General features: G+C 33.7%; 3 protein-coding genes and 1 pseudogene across 3 annotated transcripts; 2 read left to right on the top strand and 2 right to left on the bottom strand.

The window, feature by feature from the left end:
- Positions 1–4,094: 4,094 nt before the first annotated feature.
- Positions 4,095–7,693, bottom strand: LOC107632137 (uncharacterized). The gene is made up of 12 exons (XM_088500935.1): positions 7,449–7,693; positions 7,247–7,346; positions 7,042–7,150; positions 6,436–6,524; positions 6,160–6,216; positions 5,965–6,073; positions 5,773–5,874; positions 5,572–5,636; positions 4,889–4,992; positions 4,746–4,810; positions 4,530–4,584; positions 4,095–4,428 (listed from the first exon to the last, which is right to left on the bottom strand). Exons 1-12 carry the CDS (start codon positions 7,504–7,506, stop codon positions 4,268–4,270), a joined length of 1,074 nt encoding a protein of 357 aa, XP_088357061.1. The 5' UTR covers positions 7,507–7,693; the 3' UTR covers positions 4,095–4,267.
- A 3,650-nt stretch (positions 7,694–11,343) lies between these two features.
- On the top strand, positions 11,344–12,297 carry LOC148582093 (protein FAR1-RELATED SEQUENCE 5-like). Its single transcript, XM_088495199.1, has 2 exons — positions 11,344–11,801; positions 11,886–12,297. Exons 1-2 carry the CDS (start codon positions 11,344–11,346, stop codon positions 12,295–12,297), a joined length of 870 nt encoding a protein of 289 aa, XP_088351325.1.
- A 22-nt stretch (positions 12,298–12,319) lies between these two features.
- Positions 12,320–13,301, top strand: LOC148582092 (protein FAR-RED ELONGATED HYPOCOTYL 3-like; annotated as a pseudogene).
- A 4,658-nt stretch (positions 13,302–17,959) lies between these two features.
- Positions 17,960–19,046, bottom strand: LOC148582091 (uncharacterized). Its single transcript, XM_088495198.1, has 5 exons — positions 18,912–19,046; positions 18,741–18,827; positions 18,401–18,532; positions 18,172–18,312; positions 17,960–18,070 (listed from the first exon to the last, which is right to left on the bottom strand). The coding sequence occupies exons 1-5, from the start codon at positions 19,044–19,046 to the stop codon at positions 17,960–17,962; spliced, it is 606 nt and encodes a 201-aa protein (XP_088351324.1).
- Between the last annotated feature and the right edge of the window lie 3,935 nt (positions 19,047–22,981).

Raw genomic sequence — 22,981 nt, 5'->3', positions numbered from 1 at the left:
GTGAAACTAATTGTTTGTCTTTAAGCAACACATCAAATATTTGTTCCCATTTCAATATATCGAAACTATATTTTTTACCACCCTTATGCTTTGTTTCATTAACTTTATCAACATTTGAAACTTTTTTCAAAGAAGAACATACATAAGGTGGCTCTTTCTTTAATTTAACCAAATCGACTTCAAAATATTCATTTTTAGAATCTTCACTCAAAAAGTTTCATTTCAACACATATATGAAACTTTTTCCTTTCAAGCAAGAGATTTGTAATTCTTAGACCTCTTTTTGTTTTTAAATGCTCCTTTTTCCTTCTTAAGTAACTCAACTTGTCGAACCCTTTCAGCAAGATGAGTCAAATCAGGGATATGAACATTCAACAACTTTCGACGCATATAAAAATCCAAACTCATAGTTGCAATCTTGACTACCTCGCTTTCGGGTAGTGATACATAGCATCATTTGCATGTGTTTTTGATCGAATAATAAAGTCATCGATCGACTCATTGACATCACACTTGATAGCAACTAGGTTGGTTATTATGACATTCAATTCTCCTCTATAAAATTGAGCATGAAAAGCATTCTCTAACTTCGCCCAAGTCAAAATCGAATTAGGCCTTACATTCAAAAACCAAGTAAAAGCATTTTTTGTTAAAGAAGAGGGAAAGAACTTCATTTTTAAATTCTCATCATTTAGCAAATTCCCTAATTCGACCATATATCAAGCAATATACTCAATAGTTGATTCTCCTACTTCCCCAGCAAACTTAGTGACAATCTTAGGATTCTTTACACTTTTTGGCACTTCAGTTGTTTGCACTTCAATAGGAAAAGCCGACATAAAATAAGGTCGATTAATAAATTCCACATTAATGCCTACACAATTGAGCACATTTTTGACAATCCTAGTCATTTGATAATAATCTCCACGCTGATTAGCATGAAGCCACGAACTCAATTTAAAACTTGATCAGCATTCTGATTGTGTCGAACCATATGAGGCACAGGCTCATCCTCATTGGGATTGACATGCAGATTCTCTTGATCGAAACCCAAATTTTCGGGATTCATCTTGAAATTTTGATTATGGGATTGAACCTCATTATAATCAACAATTTGAGCAATTCGTACAACCTGTCTAGCCAAAGGCTCTTATTTTGTTTCAGTATCAGCCATTATCGGATTTAAAATGGTAGTTATTTGTTGGGTTAATAAATTGACTAAGTCATGATACCTCTCATCAATGAGTTGTCGAAAAGCAGCCATAGATCCCGAATTATTTGAATTTGAACCAGCATGATACTCTCAATTCATTTTAAAATGAGAAAAAATTGGCTGATTATTAACTACACTTGACATATTCCCAAATCGCGGATGCAAAATTGCCCATAGATGGAGTATAATCTAGTGGAAGCCCAAAAGAATACCAACCTCTGGTTAATAGCAGTTGTACTAGGGCTGGAGAAACTCTAGGACGTGGGTTACGCCCATTACCAAGGTTGTGAGAACCGGACAGATCATTGAACCGGTCGAGTGACTGGTTCAATAGTTCAATGGTCCAACCAGAGTCAAACTGTGGTTGAATCGGTTTAATTAAATACACAGTAAAATTATAAAAAAAATTAATATATAATTTTAAATATTTAAATTCAATAATTTCTAAACTAATAAAATTCAAAATTTGACAATTTCACACAATAAATTATCCATAATTTATCATTAAAAATTCATAAATAATTTCAAATATCAAAGTTTATAACTAAAGAAAATCAAAATACACATAAATGACAAACACAAAATGTTTTACCACAAAAACAAACAACATTGAACAAATAAGTTTTCAATTCTGTTCAGAATCCAAAATTATATCAATTCTGTCCAGAATCCAAAATTATATATCAAAATTCTATATAGCATTCAAAATTCAGAATCTAAAATTGAACTTATATCAAAATTATATTAAGCAAAATTTAGAATTACAGAATGATTAACCAAATAAAAAAATTAGTTGAATTCAAATCAGTGGACTAAATTTAGAAAAACAAAATTATTGAAAAGTAGAAGAACTCTGCATCAATTCATATAATTAACTAAATAAAAAAATTAACTAAATTCAAATCAGTGGACTAAATTTCTCACTATGGCAACAAGCAATTCATATAATTAATTAACAAAAAAAATTAATTGAAAAACCATTACAACTCACTGCCGCAGAGAGCAGAGAAGGAGTCTAGATCACAGCAGCAGAACAGATGCCCAACGACATTGACAGAGAAGCTTCCAACGACTAGACGACCAGACGTCAACAACTAGTCGACCACGGAAGCTTTGGAGTTCAGATGACCAGACGACGACGCCGCTGACAGCAGCTTCGATCCACGACGGTGAGTTCCTTCTACCCGGTGACAGCAGCTCCAATCCCGCATTGATTGTGGTGGGGACGGTGGCCTTTGTTGGAGTTGGAGGAAGATTGGAAGAAGAAATTAGGCTTGAGGTGTGGTGAGGGGGGCTCTTCGCAAAAGGGATTGGGTGACTTGGGTCAGCTATGTGGGTTCAGTAATGGGTTTTCTTTTCTTTTCTTTTTTTTTTTTTGCGTCAAAACGACGCCGTTTCGAACCAACAATAAAAAACCGGTACCTTTAAAAACTTGATCGGTCCTGTTGGTTAACCAGTTAAATATCAATTCGACCAGTTTTTTATCAGTTTTTTGCAAGACGATTCTGGGAATTAGTCGGACCAATTAGGTGACCAGTTCTAGTTAACCCGATTGAACCGGACAATTCTGTCCGATTTTCAAAACCTTGCACATTATCTCCAACAATTGCATTATTAACTGCAATATTTTTTCCAAAAATAGGATTTTGAATTACTCCATTTGCATGTGATGTCAAACTTGCAGAAGTTTGTGCCACAACAACAGGAACATTATTATATGAAATTTCTTCAGCCATATTAATAATTCTTCTACTTCGAAGTTGCATGTACTAAAATAAGCCTAGAATAAAAATCTTTGACACAATTTTATAAAAACAGTCCCACTAGGCATGCCAATTTGTTATGCAGATTTTAAGTAAACCTGGTTTGGTTCGATATCTATGATCTAGGAGCAAAATCTACTCCTTTTTACGGATACCAGTTTCAGAAATTGCACCAAAGACTCCATTTTGAACAAATAAAAGAGAGAAAAACCCAGAATGTAAACTGGAATTGAATTACTTGAATTCTAAATTACAGAAAACAGAATAAATGACTTCAAATTAAAAAAAGCAATAAATGCTTCCAACATAGTTGAAGGACTTTGAATTTAAAAAGACAACGCAGAATTTAAAAGAATAAAAGAAAAGACTTTGCAAAGGAAAAGTAAATTGCAAGAAAGAAAATTACAAAAAATTTAAAAGAAAGTTAAAGATATGGAAGGAATCATACAGAGAATAAACTCTTGGCAGCCTCAGAAAGTTGTTGGGACGTAAGTGTGTGAGAGTATTTTCTAATATATTGGCAGGTATCATCCCTTGAGAAGTTTAAAAATATATGTTCCCGCCAAATGTATAACCAAATAACTTCCCTTGCACAATTCACCATCGATCTTAATACTTTATTTGTTGACCTTATTTTTCGACAAGCCTTGACAAATCGAAACCTTTTGTGTCGGCTCCTATCTCTTGAGTCAACGTCCTTGTAGATTCAATCGATCAAAATTTTTCGATCAACAAATTTAAATTTAATTATAATGTAAATCTCATAGATTTGCAAATCAATTTAATTTCTATTTTTTTATCAATTTAAAACAAAAAATTTGATTTTAAAATCAAATCCATTCACATCCAAAAGGTTTACGATGAAAGACAGAATAGAACTTTCTTAAAAATTATGAGACAAATTCTATTTTCTTTTATTTAAAATGTTATTAATACACCCCAACTATATTGCTTGATACCGTTCAACCAACAAATATTCTGTAAGATCTGCTACTCTGTTTGTTTATTAAAAGTTTGTTAAATTTCAATTTTCATTAACTTCGCATGCTTGATCAATTTTATAGGAAAATTTCAACATGTACCTGGAATACCAATGTTCCAATAATTTTAATCATTGATTTCAATTAATATATATTATATATATTTTTTATAATTAAGATTAACGGTTTAAACTACTCGGTGTTCTTGGTACACTTGATATTCTTCCAATTTTATAATGATGTAATAGTAACAACCTTTCAGAACATGAACAAAAAATAAGCTTATAACCTATTGTATGCATTTTTTTTTATCAGGGACATGGATTGGGAAGCCTTGAATGAATGTTGTTAATTTCTTCAATTACGTCAGATGTGAGCTCAACCTTGCATGCATTAAGCACCTCCTGGAGTTGCCAGGATTTGGTTGCCCCGAAAACAGCACTGGCGACGAGTGGATGCCGCAAAACAAAGGCTGCGATGGAACATAAAGAGTAGCAGATATAATGAAAAATCAAAGAGCAAGAGGGTCAAGGGTTTAGGGTTTGCACATAAGGAGTTATAATCTTATCAAACCTATTGCTAGAGAAACAGGATGAAGACCATAAGTTTTTGCAATGGTAAGGTGCTCCTGCAAAGTGGGAAAGATATAGAGATTACATAGAACTAAGTCAGAAACAAGAGATTCTAAAATTATTGATTAGTTCACACTTCAACATATATATATATATATATATATATATATATATATATATATATATAGAAAATAAAGTTCAAACACAATCTAGTTACCGCAGCTGCAGCCTTTATCATTTTATTGGACAAGTTGTATCTGGATTCTCCTTCTGAATACTTCCCTGTCAATGACAACAACAATGTAAGATTCCCTTCAAGTCATCATCAACATCTGTAAAAATGTTCGAATATCGATTAACCTTTAAAAAGATTCAACCGAGCATCTGTCGGACCACCACCAGGGGAAAAATATTTCCCTGTAAGGATACCCATTGCCAGGGGACTGTAGGCCAACAAGCTTATTCTGAAAAAATAAATGAATCTCCAACAATGAGGCATTTGCTAAAATCTAACGACATTAGTCTTGGATTAGTTTATCATAGTACAGATGTTAAGAGTTAGAAATTTTTATGCACTAAGCTTTTACTGCTCAGAAAATGGAGCTTTCCAGTGCTTCAATTACAGCCAATCTAAACAAAAATGTTTAATCTGTTATGCCTTTTCAATTATGCTGCCGAGAAGATTGCTCACCGTTTCATAACAATCCAAAGTCACAGCTTCTTAGGATACAATATAGGAAAGTTTTCAAATGTACTTGGAACACCGGTGTTCCAGTAATCTTAACCGTTGATTTTAATTAATATATATTATATATATTTTTTATAATTGAGATTAACGGTTAAAATTATTAGAACACCGGTGTACTTGGTACACTTGAAATTCTTCCATTATATTGTCACATTGGCAAAAAATATTTGACTCCTTTTTAACTTAAAAGTTTTACAAACACAAGTATCTAATTGGATGACATTATTAGTGCATAACAATTAACCTAAAGTAAATCAAGTAATATCAAAATTATAGATTAATTACAGTAGGATACCTCTCCTGATGGCAGCACTCAGCCAATGCAGAATCAAAAGTTCTACATAGCAGGTTATATGAATTCTGTCACTAAACAGAAGAATATCAGAACAAGAAGTAAATTTCCATGGAGGGATTTGCAATGCTGAGGGCAAGGGATCCATGATGGAAATAAAGCAAAAACTACGAGGATGAATTGAATGGGGAGGGGAAAAAAAACCTGCAGAGTTACTATCTTTGGGTAGCAAGTATCTTTTTCAGCAACCTGAATAAACTTCATCATGCCATATGGAGTTTCATTACTAAGACCAACATATCTGATCTGCAAAGAAGTTCAACACATTTTATTAGTCATGATTCGGTCATTATTTATTCAAAGATCGATTTGTACTAGATTGACAATACCAATTACCTTCCCAGCTTTGACAGCTCTTCCGAGAGCTTCAAGTTGTTCATCTATACCAATTGAAGGGTATTGACGAACTGGGTCATACTCAGTTTCTCCAAACATTGGAACATACCTACATTGTCAATGTATCAATTAAAGAATATATATACATATATCGATCAGGCCAAAATACGTATGAGCTAACATAAACATACAAACCGATCAGGCCAATGAATTTGATAAAGATCAATATAATCCATTTGCATGCGTAACAAACTGCATAAATCAAATCAAAATTTTGTTAGAATATAGTCCCAGACACAGGATCATGAGATGCAATCCCTTTCAAACAGAATGTAATACAGCATCAACTTTACAATGATTACTATTCATTCAGTTAAAGATTCCATTGGAAGATAAACAACAATTCCTAATGTACCTACAAATTCCTGTTTAGACCAAACAAACCGTGAATTCAGAAAGAGAGCAATCAACCTATTATCAATGGCTTCAATAATATTGCTGGCATCCAAACATTTTGGACCGCCTCTAATCCATGTCATCTGCCCAGATGGTCCAGCAACCTGTACAAAATTAAAGGTAGACATTATAAACAACAATGATAATTTAAGTTGAACAAAAAGAATTCATCAGATCACACAATGTATATGCAACTGAAAGTAACAAAGTTTTTACTCAGAAAAGAAGAAAAGCAGCAGCAATATGCTTGTTTATACTATTGAGATCCATGTGTCGAGGCCTTTAACAATTGGTGCCTACTCACATCTTCACGTGAGGATTCATGTGAAGATGATAACTGAGAACTGTCAGATGGTTTGATTAAATTGCTTAATATAGCATGTATTCAAATCTTAGTTATCATCCTCACAAAGTAGCCACCTTGACAATTTACCTTCAAAGGAAAAGTCACATATCTTCACTCAGTATGAAAAAAGTTCACATGCTAATAATGAAATTCCATGTTTAACAAGATTAATGAGCAGGCCCCCAAAAGTATGGAATCAATCTTTGTTGCATAACATAATCACAAACATACAAAAAACATGAGACTTAATCTTAACATAATCACAAATACACAACCTTTGTTGCAATTACAACACGATCCCTGGGGATTTTTCTTTCTCTAATCCACCGGCCAAGATATTCCTCACTCCTTCCCTGAGTCTCAGCCCGCTGAGGCACCGGATACCTACAATGGCAACCAAAAAATAAAAATAAAAACTTGAATTAGACATTTAATTAAATCACAGGATAACATGAGTAGTTGAGAAAGGAAAGGTGGTACATTTCTGCAGAGTCAAAGAAGTTGATGCCGCCATCAAAGGCTTCGTCAAGAAGGCGAAATGACTGAGAGAGTGTGTTCTGCTCCCCAAAAGTCATCGTTCCTGGGAGAATTCAAAAACAAAATGGAATTTTTCTTTCAGCTGAATTGAACTGAATTCAAAGAATCTCTAACTTGCTGAAATGGTGGATAAGTTTGCACGCACCTAAGCATAGTCTTGAAACAGCAAGATTAGGAGCAATGTTAAAGAGAGGAACTGACATCAGCTTTAGCAACGTCAACAAAATCAAAGTTGAAAACTTTAGATAAACACTGACCCACCAAAATTCAACAAAAGAATGAAAAAAATTGATTTTCAAATAAACCCAAAATCAAGAAACTCAGGTTTACTGTCCCTCTTATAAGTTTCTTATGAGAAAGGACGAGGGACTGAGTTTGGGTGAGTGCGATAAGCTATTTGAACGGAAAAGTTTATGGAATACAGAATACAGCTGGCGAGGAGCGCTAGGGAGCCAGCAACTTTTGGTATTTATAGCCATCAAATAGCCATCAATAATAATTTTAATGATATGAGATTGGTGTGAGATTTCATCCAATGACTCATTTTTTCTTGCTGGTTACATGCTGGCCAGAATTTGGAAAAGTTGCTGGTCTTCTAGACTTTTCCTACCGCTGGATAAAGAAAGGTTATATTTTTCAAAAAATATTTCAATAATCCAATCACTTAATTTTATCCTCTTTTGATATATATAAAAAAAAAACATAACCAATATTATTTTAAGGTATAATTAGAGATTAATTTTTTAATCAAATAATTTTAGTTACTTCTAAAAAATTTTAAATTTTTTAGTTACGGCGAGGGGAAAGGGATAATTAATGGCATTCTAATAATACTATTTGATTAAAAGGGGGGGAGGGGGGGTGTGGAAAAGCCATTAGTGGCGTTAGGCTATGGAGTTAGGATGTATATATTACAGGAAGCTTATCACATGTTTCATTGTATTTGAGTAGAACATGTTATTTTATTTTTTTTAATTATCTATATTTAATTTAAAAAATATAAACGAGAGAAATTTAATATAACTTTTTTTTATGGATCTATATTTCAGCTTTTCCTAAGTTTAAAAGGCTGAATTTGTTTGATTTGTCCAACTCCATTAAAAATTGGTGCTATGTTTTGAACTTTTAGATAGTTGGTATTTAAAGCCTTTATTAAACCATAAATATAAAGATCTATATTAAAATAGATATTATAAAATAATTTTATAAACAAAATATTTTAAAATATAAAAATTTAGCACATTTTTAAATTATACTCAAATATTGTGAAAAGAATTGTATAATTGAGTAATAGATAATAATAAATTGAATAAATATTAATAAATGTCACATATTAATAAAGAGTATATATATATACCATTTTATTAAAAAAAATATTTCATTAAATAATAGTTGAATAATATTACAAATATAAATAGAATAATAAATATTGTAATAAAAATTATTTTAAATAAATACTATATACATAAAAAATATTAATTATTATGGTGTAAAATTATTTGTAAATAGTTTTTTTAAATATATGAGAATAAAAAATTAATTAAATATCTTAATTTAATATTGATACTTAAACTTTGAATAAATATAATTGACAATATTATATAAAAGTGTGTATTTTTTATTTTACAAATTAATGATATAATAAATAATAAAATATTAATATATATGATGATTTTGAACATATAAAAATGCAACATTTATTTGTAAAGTTCTGAACATGCAGTGAAAATTTAGGGGTGACAATGAATAGAATAGGGTTTAAATTCGACTCTAATTTTATTCGCGAGTTAAATTCATTACTAAAATTCAATCCTATTTTATTAGCGGATTGATAACAACCCAACCTTAACCCTACATGCAATTAATTGGCGGATATCCGACCATTCTTACGAATTTTTATAAATATGCAATATTATTATTTAACTTAATGAGCATGCAAATTAAAAATTCAATACAGACAACACAACCATCCCACAAACAACACAATCATCCCATAAACAATATAACAATCAAATATTCAATTTTACATAAAATTTTTGTTTAAATTAATAATATAAATACAAATAAAATATTGTGATATAATGTTGTATTTATATATCACTAAAATAGAATTAGTTTTTATATAAATAAAATTGTTAAATTATTAATTGATGATCTTGGTTCAATACTAAAGATTTTTTGTACTAAATGAGAAGTCTTTAGTTCAATATCCACCAATAATATATTTTTATAACTGATACATATAAGGTGCGGATCCACTCCTAAATAGAATGACTTATTATTAAAATTTTGTCATCATACTTAGACTGTTCTAATAATTTTATACCTATAATAAAAATATTTCTTATTGAAAAAAAAATATTGGTTACCCAACAATTATTAGTAGAATATTTTAGATGCAAATGTAACCATTAATTTCTATTTATTTGGATTTGCAAACAGCACCTAAGCCCATTATTTCCAATTTCCTATAATCACTGTTTCACCTTTAGATGTTATATTAGCTGCGAGCCATAAACGGTGTTTTTAAACGAACATTTTTTGTTAAGAGTAATTACCCAAATCAGTCTCCAAGGATTTTAAAAGCGGACACTTTAGTCCCCAAGAAAAATTAATATACAAATCAATCCCCAAGGTTTTATTTTGGCAGACAAATCAGTCCCCAGTTCATTTTTCGGGCAAAGTAATTACCCAAATCAGTCCCCAAGGATTTTAAAAACGGACATTTTAGTCCCAAAAAAAAATGAATTGGGGACTGATTTGTCTACCAAAGTAAAACTTTAGGGATTGATCTGTGTATTAATTTTTCTTGGGGACTAAAGTGTCCACTTTTAAAATCCTTGGGGACTGATTTGGGTAATTATTCTTTTGTTAATTTACCCCAAAAAATTAGGGTTATTTTAGTCTTTTTCATACTAACCGCAGAATGAATCTAAACTTGGTTACCTATTCGTACAAGGAATATCATGTTCCTATTTTTACAGGCGGAACATGTGATAATTTTCTTATCGGAAAAGCTCTACATCTATGTAAAAATTACATGGATGTTATCCAAGTTCTTTTCACTCCACGCCTCACACACTCGTTTGTGTGACACGCGCCTAATCCTAACGTATATAACCTAATCCTTATTTTGCGTCACTAACTTTTCTCAACGTAAACCTTTCCATACAACGTCAACCTTTTTCGCGTTCTTTCTTCTTTCTGTTCTCCTTCTTCTCCTTCTTCAACCTAATTAAATTTGTTGCTCTCCTTTATTCGCGTTTTTCTTCTCTGCATTATGGATTTGGATTGACTTCAACGTAATTAACTTGGTCGTTCATCTTCTTCTTCGTTTTATTCTTCGATCTGCACTTCTAAATTAAAACAATGAATGAATCAACTTCAAATCAGTTGAATGAGTGCGATTTGGACAATTCTTCCAAAACGTATCTATTTGATGAGGTTTGGATTATTGAATTTTGAATCTAATTCAATGGAATGAAATTGCTAATTTTATTTGAAGTGAATTGAATAGACTGAGGTGATCTTTATCTGAATTGAATTGATAATATGTAACTGTGAGTGTGAGTAACTGTGATTAACTGTGAGTAATTGTGAGTAACTTTTCGGTTCGGTGAGTACTAAAGAGTTAATTCACCATGTTCATGTTTTCGGTTCGGTAAGCAGAAAGGAGTCTAAAAAAATTGGACGAATATATTCTGTTTTGTTCCCTAAGCACTATATAATTGTTTCACCGTAATTAAGATTTTGGTTCACCATGTAGACCAGCTGTGTTGTGGATGAAAAATTTGTTCCAAAGGTGGGAATGATTTTCAAGACATTAGAAGAAGCTGGAAAGTTTTACAAACATTATTCCAAACTTGCCAGTTTTTCTACCAAAATAAGGAACACGATTCGGGACGGTGACAAGATTAAGAATCAACTAATTATATGCTCTAGAGAGGGGAGGTGGAAATCAAAGATATCTCCAACTTTGAAGACAAACCCTTCAGGCTTCAGCTGGGTTAAATTGCCCGGCCAGAATTTATGTACACATAATGAAGGATGTTGGTCTTTGGACAATTTCCAAAGTTGTTTTGAATCACTCACATCCTTGTTGTCCAGACCAGGCTGAGATGCTCAAACAACACAGGGAGCTTAGCATATTTGTGCGTCGCACTATTGAAACCCACGAGGAAGCCGAAATCAGACCGAGCAAAACTTACCAATCATTTGTGGCAGCAGCTGGCAGCCACCGTGAACTAGGTTTTATAGAAAAAGACGTAAAGAATTACATCACAAGGGAAGTACGGAATATTTCAGAAGAAGATGATGCCAAAGAATTTGGGAAGTACCTAGTTAGAATGAAAGATAAGAACCAAAATTTCTTCTTTGAGCTTAACCTTGAAGGCGATCACTGCATTAAACATGCATTCTGGGCTGATGTAAGAAGCAGGGCTGCATTTTATTATTTCGGAGACGTGGTTTCATTTGACACCACCTATAACACAAACAGGTATTCTGTTCATTCAAACATATTTTTGATGTTTAGTGAGTGTATATATTTTGGTTCACCAACTTGTGGTTGTTATTTATGAAGGTATAATTCGGTTTTAGGTTCTTTTATTGGCGTGAATCACCACGGCCAGTCGACACTTCTTGGATGCACGCTGAGGAAAAATGAGGACATCCAATCATTCAAATGGCTATTTGAGCGTTGGTTACGTTGCATGGGAGGGAAGGCACCAAAAGGTATTCTTACCGATCAATGCGCATTGATTCAAAGGGCATTTGAGCTGTGCATGCCAACAACAATTCACCGCTGGTGCATCTGGCACATTATGAAGAAGATTCCAAGCAAATTAAATGGCTACAAGGGGCACATCGATATTGAACAAGAGATGAGCCATGTTGTTTGGAACTCTTACACAAAAGACGCATTTGACAGAAACTGGAATGATTTTCTTACAAAGTATGGCCTCGAAGGCAACAAGTGGCTTTCAGGTAATTGAGGTTTCAATTCGAATTATTTTTATGCTCATATTTATTTTTCCCAAAGCATGCACTATTTTCGGTTCACCAGACCTTATAGTTTCGGTTTGGTATGCAAAGCTGTACGAGGATCGCCATATATGGATTCCGGTTTACTTGGATTACCACTTTTGGGCCGGGATGAGAAGCATGCAAAGGAGCGAAAGTATGCATTTATTTTTCAACAAATTCATCACACGGAATAGCTCTTTGAGACAATTCGTGAAGCAATACGACAATTGCCTAGCAAACAAAGAGCAAGCAGAGAGAGAATTCGATGCTGCAGATTTTCACACTGTGATACCGTGTGCAACAAAATCAGCAATAGAGGCACAGTTTCATCATGTATATACTCATGAGAATTTCAAGGAAGTTCAAGCTCAATTCAGAGGTAAAGTAAACTGTATCACAAGATCAATGCATTCCACCCTAGGTTTCACAACATATGAAGTAATAGAGCAGGTTTCCAACTCCAAATTCAATAAGTTTGTTGTCTCCTATGGCGCAGTATTACGAGATGTAAAGTGCCATTGCTTGCTGTTTGAGTCTAGGGGCATATTGTGCCGCCATTCCCTAAGTGTCCTAAGCTTTGAGTGAGTGGATAATGTGGCACTGAAATACATATTAGAACGTTAGAGCAATAACATAAAGAGGAGGCATACACACATCAAGAGCAGCCAAGATGAACCTCTACTGGAGCCAAGAAGTAAGAGATTTGACGAATTGGTGTTTTGGTCACACAATATATGTGAATTTGCATCTGAGTCTGAAGAGTTGACTGGAATTTTGCAGCGAACATTTGACAAGGTCATGGTGGAGATGGAAGAATATCAAGGGAGAAGCAAAGGAAAAAGTTTGTTAAACCACGAAGAAGCGACATTAAGCAATGTGAATGACCTTCAAAGCCCACCACGTGTCAAAACAAGAGGTCATCCCAAGAACAGACTTGGATCAAACCTGGAAAAAAAGATCTCAAATGCCATAAAGAAAAAGAAAAAGACAGCTCCAAGCGAGGTAAAATTGACTTGCTTTTGATTAGTTAAAAATTCAAATGTTCATTTTGCTAATATACAATTATGTCTTTTGTAATTGAACCTTTTAGACTCCGGATCATCGATTCAGTCAAGCTCCACTCTTTACAATACACCAGATATCAATTATTCAAGAGAGGATTTTACAAGTTTTAGTTTTTATTAATGTAAATTTTTGTTCACCCATGAGCAAATTTCGGTTCACCATGGTTATAGCAAATTTAATTTCTGAATGTTGATAATCTTTAATGAATAGTCACTTTTTTTGTGAAATTCTATATTGATATATGCAGTTTTTCGATTCGTCTAGTGTATTAATTTCTAAGTTGAATAATTAGAATTTGTTTTTTGGTTCATGGTTCAGAGTTCAGGGTTTAGGAATTAGGGTTTAGGGTTTAAGGTTTAGGGTTTAGGGTTTCAGGGTTTAGGGTTTTGAGGTTTAAGGTTTCTAGGTTCAGGGTTCAGTGTACAGGGGTTCAGTGTGTTTCAAACTTTTGGTTCGCCCTGTGTATTAATTTCGGTTCACCGTGTTCTTGGTTGAGGGTTTAGGGTTTAGGTGTCTAAGGTTTAGGGTTCAGAGTTTAGGGTTTAGGGGTTTAGGGTTTACGGTAGGGTCCAGGGTTTAGGGTTTAGGATTTAGGATTTAGGGTTTAGGGTTTAGGGTTTAGCATTCAGGGTTCAGAGTTCAGTGTTCAGGGTTTGGGTTCAAATTTCAGGGTTCGGTTTCAGGGTTTAGGGTTTTGGGTTTAGAGTTTAGGTTCTAGGGTTTTAGGGATTTAGGGTTTATGGGTTCAGGGTTCAGTGTTCTGGTTTTAGTATTTAGGGTTTAGGGTGTAGGGTTCAGTGTTTAGGGGTTCGCCAGGTGTATTAATTTCGGTTCATTGTGTTTTTGGGATTCATAATTTTTTGGTAAACACCCTGATTTCTTTCACTGTAAACCTGCAACAAAACAGCAGCCAGGCTGTTCCAACAAGTATATAACAAGACAAGGAGTAATCCATCTTGAATCAGTATATACATTAACATTAGATCTATACATTAATATTAACATTTACATTAATGTTGACATATATACATTCAAAAGAAGCAGTGTCTGCTTTTTTATACAAGTTTAAACAAAATATTGTTAATTAGAACCAGTCAAATTGCACTAGTTTTGAGATTCACTTGATGTTTCTGAACCAGTTAAACAATTTTTTCTTTTTTCATGAGCCTCTTTTGTCTTGTTCTTTCTGCCAGCGTTATATTGTCAAGTTCGGATTCTAATTTGGATTTCGAAAAAGATTCTTCTTCCGAAGAAGAATCCACAACAACAACTTTCTTTTCTTCTTTCTCCCTTTTTCTTTTATCTTTCGCCTTTCAGAAAAGTTGTTTTGTTTTACACCCTCTTTCTTTTTGTTTTTTCGTCCTTTATTTGCTTTCTATATAGAAGTCCCTAAAATACAAAATTATTTAGTTAGCAGAGTATTTTAGAAGCATCTGAAATGAGAAAATACAAAAATAATCAGGTGAATCAAAATGACCACAAACACTGAACCGAATGCAATTCATGTGATGAATAATATGTGATAAACATTCAATTATCAAGAAAAATATTTCTGCATGCACAATGATTCAAATCAACACATTACCATTGTGTCCGTTGCTTCCTCAGAAATCCGGTCGAGCATCATCTTCTTTGTCCAATAGGCTACCCACGATGCCGGGGGAGCATCAAGTCCATCTAAGCGAGGGAACTTGGTTTCATGGAAGTATATCAGCATCAAAACAAAAACACAGCCCTTAACGGACTGTTTCTTCCCCTTTCTCTTGTTTTCGATTCTATTCCTCAAGATACTGAGCACATGACTTGCCCAATCCCACTGTCGGATGTTGTCCACACAAAAGATAGGCGGCTTATGGATCACGGAGGCCATGCTTACCGTCGTCCGTAGCAAGAAGCACTTCTGTACGAAGATAACAAAAGTCCTGCAGAATTTTTGCCGGTTCTCCTCCCCTTCAACACTCATATTTAGGACAGACTTTGTCAAAGTCGCCAACGTAACACATTTGAGGCTGTCAAATATTGCCTTGTCTTCCTCATTCAGTTTGCGATAATCAACCTTTTTAGGAAAACGATTCCCTACAATATTTTAATAGCAACAAATGAGCCAAAAAGGTTCAGTTTAATTTTTTATATACCCATGAACCAAAATTAAAGGTAGCAGTAAACCGAAATTAAAGGGAGCAATGAACCAAAATTATAGGGAGCAATGAACCAAAAATAAGCAAGAAGTGAAAAGTGTATTACCGTCGTGGCTTATCCCCAGCGCAGCTGCTACCTTGGCAGGTGTTATGTATATTTTTCCATGGAGAGTTTTCAGGCATCCATGATACTCATCATAGCAATCAATCAATTCTCTTAAGAGGGCGTGAGAGACGTTCATTTCCGGGACATGTGCCAGGGCACCGAATCCCATTTCTTCAACTATATCTTTCTTTTCCTGACTCATATTCTTGAACACTATTGCTAAATAATAGTATTTCTCCATGCAAAAGAAGTACTGAACAGAGTAACAACCAATTTCAAAGCCCTAGTTACACTATCCACTGAACTGATTGAAAATAACAACAAATTTCATTCCAAGCCCTAGTTATATTGTAAAAATGCATTCACAATAGTTCGATCTTCTAAACGAAGCAAATTAATCCAGTAAACCTAAAATGCAACTAGGAGAAATGCGACATTGCAAGATTTTAAGTGAACAGTAGTTTTCTCATACCTTTGGTAGTCTCTGTTGCTGTTTTCGTTCTTTTGTGGTTATTCGTTGCCAAATCTTCTCGCTATTCTTCTGCAGTAATGGTTTTCACAGAGAACGTGACTGAAATTTGAGGGATTTTGAGAGAGAATGATCGGTTTCATGCGTTTTGAAGAACAAGGAATGTTTTTTTATAATGAAGCGCAAGGAAGTCACGTTTATTTTAGTGACGTTGGAGGCAGGTAAATTTATTTGGGCTTGGATCAACTTGGAATTTAGGGTTTATGGGTTCACGGTTCATTGTTCAGGGGTTCAGTGTGTTTCAAATTTTCGATTTGCCCCGTGTATTAATTTCGGTTCACCGTGTTCATGGTTGAGGGTTTAGGGTTTAGGATTTAGGGTTCATGGGTTTAGGGTTCATGGTTCAGGGTTTTAGGGGTTTAGGGTTTACGGTAGGGTTCAGGGTTTAGGGTTTAGGGTTTAGTATTCAAGGTTTAGAGTTCAGTGTTCAGGGTTCGGGTTCAGGGTTCGGGTTCAGAGTTCAGGGTTTAGGGTTTAGGTTTTAGGGTTTAGGGATTTAGGGTTTATGGGTTCAGGGTTCAGTGTTCAGGGTTCTGGTTTTAGTGTTTAGGGTTTAGGATTTAGGGTTCAGGGTTTAGGGGGTCAGTGTGTTTCTACTTTTCGGTTTGCCCAGTGTATTAATTTCGGTTCACTGTGTTCTTTTGGAGTTCGTAATGTATTGGTAAATACAGTGATTGCAATCACTGAGAATCTGGAATAAAATAGCAGGCAGACAGTTCTAACAGATATATAAATATTAACATTTGATACATACATTGATATTAATAATAGATATATACATTAATATTGACATATATACATTTGAAAGAAGCATTGTTTGCTTTGTTAACAAGTTAAACAAAATATATACAACTACTATATGCATTGTTTGATACATACATTGACATATATACATTTGAAGTATGCATTTTTTGCTTTTTAAACAAGTTAAACAAAATATTGTTAATTACAACTAGTATATGCTATTTGCTATCTAAATCCCCAGATGTGTATTTACAATAAGGGCTGGAGAGGAAAGAAAACGGCTTGGTGAGTCTTATTGCTTCAAATTTCGAAGTCACTTGGTCTCTGATTTTGTTCATTTCATGCAATAGAAGATTTGGACCATATTGGTATCTGAAGTCATCAATGTCTTTCTGCATTTCAAGTGAAATGAATTAGTTACATAAGAAATGAACCCAAATGAAATAAGAACAATATCATTCAAAGCCCTAATCATACTGTAAAAATGCAATCACAATAACCCTAAACGCTGAACACATTAAATATCAAGTAAATCAAAATCATATTAAATAACAACAAATTTCATTCAAAGTCTAAGTTATACTGTAAAAATTCAATCATAGTAACCCTAAACCCTGAACAAATTAAAAGGATGCCACCGAACCGAAAAACATTCACTTGGTGAATCAAAATTATAATACCCACCGAACCAAAAATTGTTTTATGTGGTGAATAAATGGTGATCAAATTTCAATCAATAAGAATAGTATTTCTGCATTGAAAAGAACTATTGAACAGAGTAACAACCAACTTCAAAGCTCTAGTTACAATATCAACTTAACTGAATGAAATAAGAAAAGAAAGAAGTTTATTAATTTAGAAAGTACTTACTTGTGTCCAAGCTTTATATTTATATCACTTCCCGCTTTTTATTTTTTGTGGATCTATTGTTTCGAGTCATTTTATCACGAATATTCCACAATCATAGCTAAGCAAGAATTGAGTATAATACGATCAATAGTATAAAAAATAAAACACATTAAAAATAGCACTATATAAGAGAAAGATTCTTATTCTGTACGTTGACCATTCAATTGGATATACTCTGCTTCCTCTCCCAGTCCATCCTCCATTAAGGGTTCCGCCCCAGTGTATACCCTCATCTGGGAAATTATTAAACCCTGAAAGAGACAAAAAAAGTAAATAAACAGAACCAACAATAGTCAACCAAACTCCTCTCATGTACAGAATAATTTGAATAATTTACAAGAAAATAACTTACAACAAATTTGTTCAGTTCCTTTCTCGAATCAGGTATATCTTCTGGCTTCTTGTTGATAGGGTCAAGGACATAGAATTTCTTTTTGTTTACATCAGCAATCCACAACCACCAATGCCCTCCATTGCAAATTGGGACAAATAGCTGAAGTTTTGGAAAATTATAGAATATTTCAGTCGAAACAATAGCAAACAAGAGAATTATCAAAGAATTTTTAGATATTACAACTTACAAATGGATGCGATGCAAGTTTCCTTTTGTCAAGAAACTGGCGGTGGTGGGCATACTGCTCAATATCAAACCTGTAGGCTTTGTTTGTCATCTCATCAGTGTACTTCACGCCATGTGTTCCCAACATAAAATTCTGCAAAATGAACACCAGTTAAATCACATTTCCACCGAACTGAACACAAATCATATGCTGAATAAAACGTGAAAAATATTCAATCATCAAGAGAAAAGTTTTCTTAATACAAAAGAACTCAAAAGAAGACATAAGAATCAGGTGAACCAATATTAACATTCTGACCGAACCGAAAACTAATCAGCAGTGAATAGGAAATTTAGCTTACCACAATATCTAGCGGCACAATGTATAATTGTTCCTGATACCGCTTAGTTTTTATTTTGTTGAGAATCATGTTGTGTATACTAACCACCTACAGGATGAAAATTTATGAGATATACTATATAAGAGTGTTTAAAAACATCATTAATGTTAACGCAACTGGAACAGGATTTACCACAGCATGCACATGTTCTTTGGGCATTAGAAACATGAAATATTCTCTTAATCCCTCGAAGAGTCCCTCATGTTTCAAGACAAATACTGGTTCATATTCATTGCTACCTTCTTTTGTCTGTTTAATATGTGTCATCCAATGATAACACTTTTCAATTAGCTCATTCGTGATTTTTGTCTTTTTCTGCGGTGTTTTGTAAACTTGAGCTGCTGGTAAGGTTGGTTCTGAAGATGTTCCTTCAGCAAATTTCAATGCTGCTGTCACTCCAGCATCTACCACCGCCTCTGCTAGGATTTCAAGCTGTGAATCACTCTCTTGAGAGGGCTGAGTTGGTTGAGAAGCTGGTGGACTTATCCCAAGGCTAAAGGAAGGCCTTTCATCTTCCCTTTCCCTAGGTTGAGCAGCACTGCAGGATGATAGATATTTAACAATGATATTAAACAAAAATGATATTTAATCACTATAGTGAACCAAAATCCAAACAAATAGTGAACCGAAATTTTATTAAACAAAAATGATATTAAAGAAAAGCAAGTAACATACCTGTCAAATGATGACAAGATTAGAGTTTCTTTTTCTGATTGCCGTGCCACTGGAGGTTCTTGCAATTGTTCTTCATCAGAAACTTGATAGATATCGGCATCCTTGAAAAACTCTTCAATAACAGAGCTTGTAAGAGACCCTGTAACACCCTGGTTTTTGGGTTCTAGAGGGCATCTATAAGAAACAAAAGAGAGTCCAAAGACAACAACACATTGAATTCATTTCTGGTTTAACCGAACTATAATTAAGCCATGTATAAGCAGTAAACATTATCGATATTTATATAAGCAGTAAAACTTACACATCAACATGTGCTTCTTGTTTGGATTGTTGCGCTGTTGCTTCTTCGCAGGCCTGTTGTTGCTGTTCCAAAGGTCTGCTTCATTAAACAGTAAACATTTCTATAATTATCCCAAACTATTATCATATTTAACAATGATATTTAACAGAAATTACATTAATCATTATAGTGAACCGAAATCCAAACTTATAGTGAACCTAAATCCAAACTTACAGTGAACCAAAATTATATTAAACAAAAGTGATATTAAAGAATTTAATGCTTACACATTAACAGGTGCTTGTTGTTCTGATTGTTGTTGCACCGGTGGTTCTTGGGCTTGTTGCTGTTGTTCTTTTGCAGGCCTGTTGCATTAAATAGAAAACAGTTCAATAACAACCATTAAAATTAATAAAAAGAATTTTTATGTGAAACTTAGTCTTCATTAGAAACTTCATACACATAGGCATCTTTGAATAAGTCTTCAATTACAGAACTCGTAAGAGATACTGTAACACCCTGCTTTTCAGCTTCTTGAGGGCAGCTGTAATAAGCAGAAGAGAGTCCAAAGACAAGAACACATTGAATTCATTTATGGTTTCAACTGAACCGTAATTAAACCATGTATAAGCAGTAAACATAGAACAAGATTCATGTGGTGAATAAATATTTATGAACTTACTCATTATTAGAAGTTTGTTGTGTTTCCTCTTGTGGAGGGACATAGATGAAGTCATCCTTCATCAACTCTTCCTGAACTGAACTTGGGAGAGACAATGCAAGAGGAGGTATAAGGGATGTAAATAAGGATAAAGTTAATGTTGAATAATTAGAATTTTTTTGAAAAATAGGAATTTGCACATTGAAAAACTCACATTTCCAAAGGTTGAGAACGAGTTTGTTGTTGAAACTCAACGATTTGTAGCTCAGAATCAGGTGTGGCTCTAGTGACATTTAAACACAATTTCCTTGTGATTAATTAAACAAAAATTATTACCTAAATCTAAAAGAGTAACATAAATATTTTTAACTTACACGCGTGGAGTTTTAAGAGTCTTTCTTGGGAAAATTTTCTTTTTTCTAAAATATTTGACCGGGCTTTCCGGGGTATTTATCCTAAAAAAAGATAACAAATTAAAATTAGAAACGAAGATTAAAAGCAGAGATCTAGAAACACATTAAATTCATTTTTGGGCAACCACTAAACCGAAATTACAATATGCAGTGAACAAATTTACCTGGTATTGTTCGGGACATTTACAGAAGGTGTAGAGCTTCCTTGAGTCTGTAACAGTTGCTCACTATCCACATTTACAGTTGGCACTCTAAGCAAGATAAATAAATATTAGTAATTGAATCTAGAGGAATTAGAAAAGATTGTAGCAAAAGTAAGCAAAGTAAGAAAAAGAATTCGGGATAATAAACTGAATCTTACGTTTGAGAGAATTCATTTTGTGCCTGTGGAGAGTCAAACTGATCTAGAGCAATGTTTGTTGACTGAGCTCCATCATTTCTTTTCTTTGATCTTTTTTCCCTTATCATCTCCAATGCTCGTTTTCTTTTTTGGGCAGCATTGTCTTTTTCTTGTTCAGTTATGAAAGTTCATAAAATAAGTATCAAGGAACCTAAAATGTAAGTATCAATAAAGAAAATATGATTCGAGAAACTTACTCCTTGTCAGGTTGGGTTGGTGTTTTTGCCACCCTTTCTGGTTATTTTCTTTTTATTACTGGTGTTTTCTCAATTTCATTTTCTCTGTAAAACAGATAAACACATTTAATTTATACTGGAGACAAGACACTAACAATGAAGTCAACCAAAGTCACAGACACCACCGAGCCGAAATAAATTAAAGTGCTAAACCGAAACTTAGAAGCCCACCGAACCAAAAATAAATATATATGCAATCAACAAAACGTCTAACAGAAATTGTGCAATACTTACTCGCTTTCAGATTTGCTTGTGCTCTCTGAATCTATAGGCACATGCTTTGTTTTTTAACCACCTTCAGTGGTCGTTTTCTTTTCTTTGTTGTGGTTTTTTTTATTTCTTCTTCTCTGCAATACATAAGAACAAGCAAAGAACAAATTTAAGCAAATACAAATTAAATGAAATTAATATGAAAATTAAACTTACTGGCTTTCGGATTCAGATTCGGAAAGTCTTTCCTCTTCTGAAGAAGAATCCGTCTCAACAATTTTATTTTTTATTTTCTTTCCTTTTTTTGTCCAAGTTACTTGTTTTTGTTTTTTCTTTATTTTTTTGCTTTCTGTACAGAAGTTCCTAAAACAGAAACAAGGTCTCAATTATTTAATCATCAAAATAACAAATTAACAATTCGGTGAACCAAATGAAGAAATCCTACGAACCAAAAAATATTCATATGCTGAATAGTACATGACAACTATTTAATCATCAATAAAAATGTTTCTTAATGCAGAAACTTTCAAATCAACAAACTAACAATTGCAAGTAGGAAAAATAAATTAATTATAACCTAAAACAAAAGTTTATTTAGTTAGTAGAGTATTTTAAAAGCATTTGAAAGCAAATTTTTTGGGGAATTTTAGTAGGTATTTACCAAAGGTTGTGTTGCTTCGGATGAAATCCGTTCAAGTATCTTTTGCCTTGTCCAATAGGCCACCCATGGTGCAAGGGGAGCATCAGGTGCAAAAGGCCGGGGAAACTTGATTTCGTAGAAGTATATCAACATTAATGCAAAAATACAACCATCAACAGACTATTTCTTCCCCATTCTCTTGTTTTCAACTCCTTTCATCAAGAAGTTGAGAACATGCTTCGCCCAATCCCATTTCCGAATGTTGTCTACATGAAAGATTGGTGGCTTATGGATTGGGGAGGCCACACTTACTGTTGTAGGGAGCAAGAAGCACTTTTGTATGAAGACAACAAAAGTCCTCTTGAATTTTTTTCCAGTTCTCCTCCCCTTCTACACTCATGTCCAGCACATTCCTTGTCTGCTGGATTCAGGTTGTTGTAATCAACCTTTTTAGGAAAAAGATTTTCTACAATATTTTAATAGCAAAAATTAGACAAAAATGGTCAGTTTAATTTTTCGGACACCAATGAACTGAAAATAAGCTGTAAGTGGAAAATGTATTACCTTCGTTGGTTATGCCGAGGGCAGCTGTTACTTTCCGAGGAGTTATGTATATTCTCCCCTGGAGAGTTTTCAGGCATCTTCTCTCTTCATCAAACCGATCAAGTAATTCTTTCAATAGTGTAT

The sequence above is a fragment of the Arachis ipaensis genome, chromosome B10 (assembly GCF_059453495.1).
Source record: "Arachis ipaensis isolate K30076 ecotype BB chromosome B10, ASM5945349v1, whole genome shotgun sequence".
NCBI classification, from domain to species: domain Eukaryota; kingdom Viridiplantae; phylum Streptophyta; class Magnoliopsida; order Fabales; family Fabaceae; genus Arachis; species Arachis ipaensis.
Note: the sequence above shows the minus strand (reverse complement) of the source record. Positions and strands in the feature narration are given on the sequence as shown.